Genomic DNA, 10,565 nt, shown 5'->3' with positions numbered 1-10,565 from the left:
TGTGGCGGAGGTGTATCACTGTACCCAGAAACTCTCACTGGTACAGCCCACCAGGTATCTCCAGAGCAATTAACACTTCCCTAGCTTGCCTCGGGTGGTATGTGCTAACCTCCTCACAAAATATTCATACCATTTTGTTCCTCCAGAAGGCTAATTTCTAGCTTATGTGTTTGGCTTTTTTTAATAAAGACAGTCTAAATTTTTGAAGAAGTGAAAGGCAAAATGGTGTGTGGCTGTCAGTGCTACAGACTTTGGATTTGACACATGATACTTGATCTAAATTTAGTCTGGTATAGCTTGATTGTCTTTTGCATCTGCTGTCCAACTGGGCATACAGTTATAGTCGCTATGTCAGTCACTGTCTTTTTAGGAGAGGTTCTGGGATCCAGCAATGGAATAAAGATGCTACTTTATCAAGGGGGCACTTGCTCCTTTTAGCTAGTCATTCATTTTGCTCGCGTGTCACAAATGTCCCGCTCTTGCATCAGCACATTTTGGACTCCTTGTACTATAGTGCTGGATATAGAATGAAATATTTGTATTCTTTTTCACAATGGCTGGGGACTAAAAAAGTGTGGCGAGCTTTTTTTTTAATTGCTTTAATTGCGTGGTAGATTTTGGACCCATATTGTGATGTGAAGCCCTTAATTTTGAACTCTCTTTAAAAAATGTATTTTCAAACACTTTTTCTGGAGAAAAAACATTATGTGAAATACTTTTTTTTTTATTCTCTAATGAAAATACTTATTTTGGAAGACACTTAAACCAGCTCTGCTCAATAGTATTCTCAAAGCAAAATCTAACTGAGGCATAAAAGGGGAGAAATTTAGTATAAAGAAGCAAATATTTTCTGTTCTTTAAATAGTCCTTTCTATCCCATTTTTGAATGAAGTGTTTAGTATGCTACTACATTCTGCACATGGAGATAAGCACATCTCAGTTAAGCAACTCTGAATACAATAATATGTAACAACATAGTTGAGCATCATATGCCAGATTTCTTTCCCAATCTGTCAAGCATGGTCCAGTTCTCTGTGGTAAGCTTGAAGATTCTGCATGTTTGAATGCTGTCCCTCATTGTAGTAACTACGTTATGCTAACTACGTTATGATAAGGCATCCTACAGATCTGTTTTGAGAGGTAATTTTTTTCTCTAAAAATGTTTTTTCTCTAAAATTTTTTCTCTGAGGAGCTTCCCAGCTTAGATGTTTGGGAAAGGAGGAATTGAAGGGGGAGGATGGGAGGGAGACGCCTAATGGTAATTTTTTTTTTCCCACCAGAAACCGATATGACTACAAACTGCATCAGTTTTTCCCTCTCTGATCAGTTTATGGAAAAGTACATAGAGCCTGGAAATCACAATAGTGGCACGGATTTGAATCGAACTTGTAAGTGTGTCTCACTTCTGGCGGGTAAAAAAGTAGGATGAAAAAAAAGACATTTCTCAAATACAGTCACTAGTGAGGGAAGCATCTGTATCTTGCTCTGCTGGTTTTTTTTCCTTCACAGTAGCACAGGAAGTAGGTCAAAGTTTAAAAGGAGAACTTGAGTGCTTTAGCAAAGGTTTTGCCCATGAATGCAGTACAGGAATTTGGAAGTTAACAAATGAAGTTCTTCCTCCTTTAGTGGGGCCTTTGGTCCTTTTTACCTGTGAATGTAAAGTGTCTGATGAAGCAGAAGCATTGTGGGTAGAAGGGAATATGAGATGGTGAGACATCAGTTTCTAGCACGTTTTCAACAAACTTGTTTTGTGTGTTTTTTCACGTGCAGATCTCTGGCGATTGCAGTTTCTCCTGCCCTTTGTCAGCCTTGGCCTCATGTGCTTTGGGGCTCTGATTGGGTTGTGTGCTTGTGCCTGTCGCAGCCTTTACCCTGCCATTGCCACCGGAGTCCTCCATTTCCTAGCAGGTGGGTACCCTGCCATCCATCACTTACCCTCCCTCCTCCAGAAGCTCATAGTGACAGCCAGAGCACTTCAACGGTGAGCTCATTGCGCTTTACTGCTTCCTTCCCCAGGGCTTTGTACGCTGGGCCTGGTTGGCTGCTATGTAGCTGGGATTGAGCTGCTCCATAAGAAGCTGCCCCTGCCTGATGATGTGAGGGGTGAATTTGGCTGGTCCTTCTGCCTAGCCTGTGTCTCGGCACCTTTGCAGTTTATGGCAGCTGCTCTTTTCATCTGGGCGGCTCGCACCAACAGAAAGGAATTCACTCTCTTGAAAGCGTACCGTGTAGCATAAGTGCTGCTACCAAAGTATTGGGTTTCCATGTTATAGCCTCTTCTCCCCCCAACCCTTACTACTTTTTTCTTTTAGTCAGAATTTTACCTTGTACTGCAAGCTTCTTGCCAGTTGAGACAATTTAGCCTGCAGGCCCTGAAGACAAAGACCTCTGGGCTAAATGACGAAACTCTGCCAGAAGTCTGCAGAACTTGAACAGGTTTTTAAATTGTTTTTTTTTAAGAATTATTATTTTTTAAGCTTCATTTGGTTGTTGAATATCCCCTTAGTTAGGTGTACATCCTCCTTCCTAATTTTATTACCCTGTCAGCCTGGAGGAAATAGAACTGGTGTTGTCGGGTGGAAGAGAGATAGGAAAAGAAAAGATGCAGGTAGGCAAGAATGGGAACCTCAGTGCACAAATAATAAATAAATGAATAATCAGGAGCTGCCTGCTATGTGATCCAAGCAGGCAATACCTACAGAAAGCACCCAAGAGACATGGGGGAACTCGGAAACCTCTGTTATGGAAATACTGTAGCTAAATCAGTCCTGTAGCTTTGCTTTGGGTCTCTTATTCTCACTAGTTTTCTACTTTTTGTGGCTTCTGCCAAAACTGATGCAGGCAGAGCAGGCGGCTGTGAGTGCCTGCACAGCACACCATCCCGAAGTAATGAGTTGGCCCACGTGGAGCTTTGTGCTGTTCTAGCTACACTGGTTCCAGGACCCAGGCTAGTTTGGTATCTGCACTACATGTGATTGTGCACTCTAATCTTAACTTGTGGTGCTTTTGCTTGCTGTGAAATAAGGCTTTCCTCTCTCTCGTGTTGAAAACGACCCCTCACGAGTTTTTTGTTTTTAATTTGGTTTAGTGTATGTGTGTATATGTACATATATAAATCTAACTTTTTTTAAAGCTCACCTATTTATCCTATATAGCACACAACAGGGTTTTTTTTAAAAGGTGCTGCTCTTTTCCCATCTTGCCCCAAACCTATTGTTTAAATGAAATAATAATTAAAAAAAAAAGCTCAGAAATTTTCAGCGTTGCATGAATCTGATGGGAAGGTGAGAGAATGGTCTCAAGTGAATTTTACTTGGGGAACGAAAAGCCAATGTCTAGATCGTTCTCTGTTTTTAGGGAAATGTCACCAGAAACAAAGATGTTTGGTTAGATTTTTTTTTTAATTAAAGTCTTGGGCTCCTGCTAACTTTAAATTTTCTCCTGTTCATCGTTGGGGGGCATAACACCCCATAATTTCTAATTAGTTCACAGCTTCTGCACATATTTCTTCTAAATCACTGCAACTCTAGCCAGACTGGGTGGCATGTCTTATCTAGAAAACAATGTTCGAAGTCTAAATTGTTTAATTCTGAGGCATTAACTCCCCTTGTTTCCTTACTCCATGCTTAATAGAAGAAACAGGTCTTAGAAGAAATAAATCCTGACAAAATTACTAAGTCTGTGATGGCAAGGATTCTGTGAGATACTGTTGATGAGAATGACATTTTTATCTCATGGCTGTTTTTTTATTTTGTTTTGTGCCTTTTTTTTTTCAGTAGGTCCTTCTACCCAGGCTGTCTTTGCTGGGTCAGGAAACAGCCTTAGTCACTAGTTCCCTGAAGATCAGGGATATCTGCTGGTATCGTTTCTTTATTTTTTTTTATCATGTGTGTGATAGGGATCTACCTACTTCTCCTTTTATTATCATCATTGGAGTCTTTGCAAAATGAAACAAGGATCATGATGAAAACCAGGATCATGGAAAAAGCAGCAGTAGGCTGTTCAAGATAATCCTCTTTCTTTTGCTGTTGAGTAATTTTTCACCTTCCCTCCTAAAACAGCTTCTTTCCCTCTCTACAATGTCTGGGCCAATTCTAACCCAGTGAGAGGGGATGTGGTACTTTTGTACAGTATCTGAGAGTAAATGAAAATCTATGCTGCTGATATGTACCGATATGGTGCTTTTTCAGAGTCATTAGTTATCTCTGACTTAGGTAAATAAGGCCTAATTGCTCAGCTTGTCTCGTTCCTCATTTGTCAGAAATACTAGGGCATGCAAGCCTCAGCTTGGGTCAAAAGGGCTGGAAGGTGCTATTCTGCACTTTGAGAGGAAACACTGCTTGTTATTTTATCTAGTACAGTTTGGGTTCTTTTTCCTTTTTTCAGGAGCTGGCAGAATAATCATATCTTGCGTTTTTAATCTGAGCAGTAGGAATCCTGTGCGCTTGCTCTCTCCTCTTGTATCAGACACCTATTTTTCTGAAGTGTAAATCTCACTTTTCAAATGTTAACATTCTTGCTTCCAAAAGAAGGATTGTTATGGAGAGAAAAGGGAATGTTAGAAGTGCTGTCAGTCCTTTCTTGATCATTTCAAGTATCAGCAAAACCAAGATTGCCTGCTTTTGTCTGTGTCTCAGATAAAGGCTGCTGGTTTTCTCTGCCCTAAAATGAAGAAAACAGGCTTTAATTGATCCTTGATTTGGACCATTTATCTAAAATGAAGGTTACCTTTCAGGGTTGGGTTTGGGGTTTTTTTTTCCTTCACTCGTGTAAAGATTTCTGCATCAGAATGGATTTCAGCGAGAAGCAGATTTCATACAGAAAGAGGACTATCCCTCTCCATTGTCTGGGGTGATGGATCTGCGTGTAGCTGTCTTGTTTTGTAACTGTGTGCTTTGCTCAAGGTGTAAAGGGAGCAAGAAGAGTTTTTGGACTGCTGGCTTGGGTCCACTAAATGGTGTTGGAGGAGGACAGAAAAACAGAGTAGACACTGAGGATGGAGTAATTCTATAAAAGAGAGATGATTAAGTGTGCTAACAGATACTGAGACAGATCTTGACCCTGTGTGTGGTACAGGCCCTTCACACCAGCAGTTCCTCATGCCACTCTCAGAGGTTGGCTGCATTCAAGAGAAGCTTGAGGCCTGCGTGTATGTTTGTGGTCATACGTATATGCAAATACAGACACCCTTGCTCAAAAAAGTGAAGAGTGTTCCAATTCTGGAAGAAAGTGGTGAGATCAAAGGCTGATTTGTGTTCCTCAGCATTTTGTGGTCTGATCATGGGAGATGGTTGCTGATACTGGTTCAGTGTTGGAGATAGGGATGAGGCAGATACACACAGTGAGATCAAAAGAGATTAAAAAAAGGGATGTCCTTGTGTGTCTGTGTGCACAGGGGAGATGGCACACATCTCTAACGCTGTTGTATGGGCTGGTGAAAGTGAAGAGAAGGCATATCAAAGGAAAAGGAGAAACAAAGGAGGGGGAGGAATCCTGTCAGGCTGAGCGTGAAAACTGAGGACGCTTGACACTGCATGGAAGCAAGCTCCCAGGACTCCACGTGAACTCCCTGTGTGGTGCTGTGTAGCCAGCATAGCAAAGGCCAGCCGCTGCTCCTCCACCACCACTACCTTCCTGCCCACCCACGGTGCCATCACAGTGGCAGCATGAGCAAGTGGGTGAACTCTCTTGTGCTTATGAGAAGCCCATAAAAGCTCTGTCCCCCGAATCCGAGGTGGGCAAGCTGCATTTGTCCTTCAATTGTGCCCCTATGACAACGTTTCTTCTTTACAGGCTTGGGCTTGTTTTCCTGCCAACACTGTGAAACCAGTAGAAAAGCAGGACTAGCAGAAAGCTGCACAGAGCAATAAAGTGTTTAGTCTAGGCAGCAGCAGCTTCCTATTTTTTCCTCGGAAGTGACATTTTCCCTGTCCTCTGCCCCCACTCCAAAGAACTCTGAGAAGGGGCTGGTCAATGAAGCTGCGAAGAGGGGTTTTTGTTATTGTGGCTGTAAAGACAGCTCCCACTGTGTTAGAGGAGAGATTGCTGAAAACAGGAGAATAGTCAATCCCATTTCCTTTCTTTAATAAAAAAGCAGTATAGAGCAGACACAAAAAATTGCTTTGTTGTGTAAAGGGGACAGTTTGCCACTTACAAAAGGGTTAATATGTTGTGGGTGCAAGTGATAGCGTAGTCTTGGATGACCCAGGAAGCCCTTCTAATCTGTTGTCATGCCAGAAACTGTGTGTGGTGGTCTAGTTTTCCTTCTGGATTGTGTGCTGGGCAGGTGGTCCTTTCCTCATGGAAGGTCTGTTGCAGTCTTTTTGCTACGGTGATAATGAGCGCCTCCTCTCCCCTCATCTAAAATGCTCTGAAGTGTGTTTTGAGAAAGGTGTTTGGGTTTGTTTGTTTTTTTCTGTTCTTTGTCACTTATGGTTGGCACCAAGTTATGTGCCAGCTCGCAGTCTCTCTTGCAGTGCTGTCTTAGTTCTGTGATTCAAGGCAATGACTTCTGAAAAGCTCTTTGCTGCTCACTAGCATTGCGTGTACTCAGCCAGCACCTGCTAGTCAAAGAGAAATTCTGAAATGACAGCAGCTTGTCATCGTTATATCTTGGGCTGATTGTCCACCTCTATCTGTGTGTATTTCCTGCTTGAGTAGATTGTGTATCTCAATATCTTGAAGCTGTTTTTGGGTTTTTTTCCCCGTTTCCTCAGGAATAGCTAGAGTTTTGTGCTATAGAGCTTCTTTATAACCTGGTTTCTAATAGGAAAGGATCAAAAGTTTGTGTGTTTACTACTAGCTCTTCTATTGCTGTGAAATATTATTCTTGCCCTATATTTTTAAACTACAACTTTCAAAACTACAGAGTGCAAATTGAAGCCTTTGTTCAAGTTACAGTTCAGATATATGACAGTGGAATAATGGATACTCTGTAACTGGAAGACTGTATAGGTATTCTGGATATGGCAATAACAGCCATATGCAAAATTACACTTAATGAGCACCTCTCTGCCTACCGATACATGCCAAACCTTTATACAAACCGATGACACTGAAAAAAAATCTGACAGCGATAATGTATTCCACTCCTTTCTCTCCTCCTCCCTTCAAAATTACCACTTTTAAAAATAACCATAGGGACAGTGTTTTATTTACTGATCAGGTTAGAGCAATGAGTGTCAGATGTCTCTGTACTCCATGCTTTCTGTGTACAGACAAGGGTGAAGATAATTGATTTTTGCAGAGGATCCAAGCAACTCTCTACCCTTGGGTTTTGCAAGGTGAAGATTGAAAATTTTCAAGAAAACTAGAACCTTTTGTTTAATGAAAATTAATTATTACTTAATCAGAACCCTCCTAAAAAAAAGTTAGTGATTTTTTTTAACAGCTTGCTTCCTTTCTCCAGCTTTCTCAAGTCTTTCGTCTGCCTCTTTTGAAGTGTCTCTCACATTAAATGGTTTTAGAATATTATCTTTTTTAGATTGATGTTTGCAAAGAAGATAATCTGCTGTTGTATTTTGTATCACTATCTTAGAAGAGGAAATCCTTACATATGTAACTTTTTAATGGACCTACCCATTACATCTGTAATTTGGGCTAGTTCTCAATATCAGACATGCATTTTTTTAAAAAAATTTGGAGTACCTATTAAAAATAGGTCAATCCAAACATCCTTAAATAGCCTTTCAAAAAAGTAAATAATGAGGAAGTGTTTCCAGAGCACTTCGTTAGCAAGGATTCCCTCTAACCCATGTTATGACCTACCATGTGTCCGGACCTTTACAATCAGTCCTTTTTCCATTCAGCTTCCACAGCTGAATGCACGTGAGTATTTTTTGCTGCACATTAACTTGATTGAGCCACGGTTGAGGACCATTCTCCGTTGTAACTTCACCTTTTATCATCCTCACGATAAAAGGGTTACACTACAATGCCTCTGTTGTTGGAAAAGCCCTGCGAAGAAGCACCACGTGGTCTCTTTGTGGAAGAACCATCCTCTGTTAGCTGTCTGCCTGGAAGAACCAAGGCAGACCCCGGTGGAGGGAGTGCAGCTCTCTGCCAGTGCCCCGTCATGTTTCCATACCCGTAAGCTCAGCGGTGGAGACTTGCGTTAGCTGTGAGTGTTAGTATCGGGTGTCCTTCACACTGTGTCAGGTGAGTGTGATTAGAGCCTTTCCCAGCAGTGTCCAACCATGATGTGCTGCGAGTATATTCTAAGCTACCAAATCAGTACTGCACTGAATGTTGGGGTTTTTCCTTCCTCTGAGGCCAAGTACAGCTTGTACCTTTAGCTGATTTGATTCTTTGGGAGATTTCTGTGCAGTCTAGTAGCTGTCACTGTTGGCTAAGTGACCGTGGCAATACCTTTTTACATTGAATAGTTTTTATGTAAATTCACTGAGGGGGGTAGATTTAGACTAGATATAAGGAATAATTTTTTACGCTGAGGGTGGTGAAGCACTGGCACAGGTTGCCCAGAGAGGTGGTGGATGCCCCATCCCTGGAAACACTCAAGGTCAGGTTGGACGGGGCTCTGAGCAAGCTGATCTAGTTGAAGATGTCCCTGCTCACGGCAGGGAGTTTTGACTAGATGACCTTTAGAGGTCCCTTCCAACCCAAACTATTCTATGATTCTATTATCAGAGGACTTGCCTGTGACAAACACATGTAAGAAGTGTCAAAGCTGACCATCCGATATGTTTACACTGATGATTTAATTGTTGATTCAATCCACCAGTTAATCACCAAAGTGATGTGTGTTTTGGAGCACTGGCTGGATGAGACCAGGAGTGAGCTGGAGTGGCAGTGCAGAGCAGGTGCTAATTTTCTGTGATGCCTCAGCTCTGCCAGAGCCTTCCTGCCTAAAGGTGATATTGATAGCAGACGCTGGAGAACTGGTTCCACAGCCTCTCCAAATCCTTCCTGGGTCTCAGCCCTGCGCTGTACCATGCTCCCTTACCACTGCTCATTCCCTAATTTGAACAAATTACTTGTGTGGGTGATTTTGTGATCCTTGTGCCTTTACTTAAGTAACTTCTCCAACCCTCATTAAATTGCTTTGGTTGAGAAAGGGGTGGGGTTCATCTTCACCAGAAATACGCTCTGCTTTCTGAGTGCTTTCTGGGGCTGTTGCAGTAGTTTTTTGCAAACAAATCCCTTTTGTCTTGCTCTCAAGTGACCCATTTAGCTAGGTTTGATCTGCATTTTGATGTTTACTTCCACACAAAACAGCAGCAACAGTGGTATAAAACCACAGCATCTGCCCAGTGCTAGACCTGCTTGGGTTCTCTAAAGGTCTTTGAGTTCTGGAAAGTGATTAACCATCCACAAATGATGAGGACATCCCAAATGGTGTCAGTAGTGGGATGCTGCTGGAGGAGTTGTCCCTGCCTACAGAATGCTGAACTGGGAGGTGAGGCAGGAGGAGCTGGTGAGTGGGGCACGGGCTGCAGCGGGAAATGAGCAGTCCCTGACAGCGGGTCGCAGGTTCTGGAGCAGCTTCACTATTCTGCTTGAGCCACTGCAGACCTGCCCAGGAACAGCACTCGGACAACTGTATCAACAGCGTGAGGGGCAGCATGGACAATACGTAGTGATTTCCCCTGTGGGCCTGGGCTTGAAGAGGCTGTAGCAGCCAGGGCCGTCCTCTACTGGGAGCACAAGGAAGCATGTAGTGTTATGGGCAGAGGAAGCCAAACCTGTTCTGGAGCAGACAGTTGTGTTTTACTTCCAGCCACCTTTGTGAGCTGACAGGAGTGTCATCATCCAGGCGATAGACTTGTTATTCCCCTTCTGTGTCTTCTTGCTTCCTTCTCCCAGCTCCTGCCACTGATTCTTCCCTTTCCATTCTCCCTCTTTCATAGCCTCTTTTACCACAAGAAATAAACTAGCTACACACTTCAGAGGCATGTTGGGCCACACTCGGAGGACCTTAAGTCTGTCCACATCCCTGTTACATACCCAGTTGGGTGCATGTGGAAGCCTAAAGCCAGCTAATTGGAAATGCTAGGCACAGGAATGTTTGTTAGGGCACGTAGCTATGGCCCTGAATGCTTTTAAAGCACTGGCACCCTTTTTAACATGGCCTGGATGCTGTTGGCTCTGCTCTGCCAGGTGCTCAGCTTATGGTTTTGTGGGGGGTTGACCCTGGCTGGACACCAGGTACCCATCAAAGCTGCTCTATCACTCCCCTTCCTCAGCTGGACAGGGGAGAGAAAAATATAACAAAAAGCTCGTGGGTCAAGATAAGGACAGGGAGAGATCATTCACCAATTACCGTCACGGGCAACACAGACTCAACTTGGGGAAAAAATTAATTTATTACCAGTGAAATCCAAGTAGGATAATGAGGAAATAAAACCAAATCTTAAAAAACACCTTCCCCCCACCCTCCCTTCTTCTTGGACTTAATCTTACCTCCACTTTTCTCTATCTTCTCCCCCCTAGTGGCGCAGGGGAATGGGGGTTGCAGTGAGTTCATCACATGTTGTCTCTGCCGCTCCTTCCTCCTCAGGGGGAGGACTCCTCACACTCTTCCCCTGCTCCAGCGTGGGGTCCCTCCC

The 10,565-nt window shown here is 43.1% G+C and overlaps 1 protein-coding gene across 1 annotated transcript in view; it reads left to right on the top strand.

Moving 5' to 3' along the window:
* Window positions 1–3,216, top strand: part of CLDND1 (claudin domain containing 1) — an 8,078-nt gene extending 4,862 nt beyond the window's left edge. The window contains exons 3-6 of the mRNA XM_009329561.1: window positions 1–54; window positions 1,281–1,388; window positions 1,771–1,908; window positions 2,017–3,216. The exon at window positions 1–54 is cut by the window's left edge and continues 22 nt beyond it. Of these exons, the coding sequence (XP_009327836.1) occupies window positions 1–54; window positions 1,281–1,388; window positions 1,771–1,908; window positions 2,017–2,237 (521 nt within the window). The 3' untranslated portion in view covers window positions 2,238–3,216. The remainder of the gene's footprint in view (window positions 55–1,280; window positions 1,389–1,770; window positions 1,909–2,016) is intronic.
* The last annotated feature ends 7,349 nt before the right edge of the window (window positions 3,217–10,565 follow it).

Source organism: Pygoscelis adeliae, unplaced genomic scaffold (assembly GCF_000699105.1).
Source record: "Pygoscelis adeliae isolate BGI_AS28 unplaced genomic scaffold, ASM69910v1 Scaffold120, whole genome shotgun sequence".
Classification (NCBI taxonomy): domain Eukaryota; kingdom Metazoa; phylum Chordata; class Aves; order Sphenisciformes; family Spheniscidae; genus Pygoscelis; species Pygoscelis adeliae.
The sequence above is the reverse complement of the archived record's forward strand: the minus strand, read 5'-3'. Positions and strand labels throughout refer to the sequence as shown.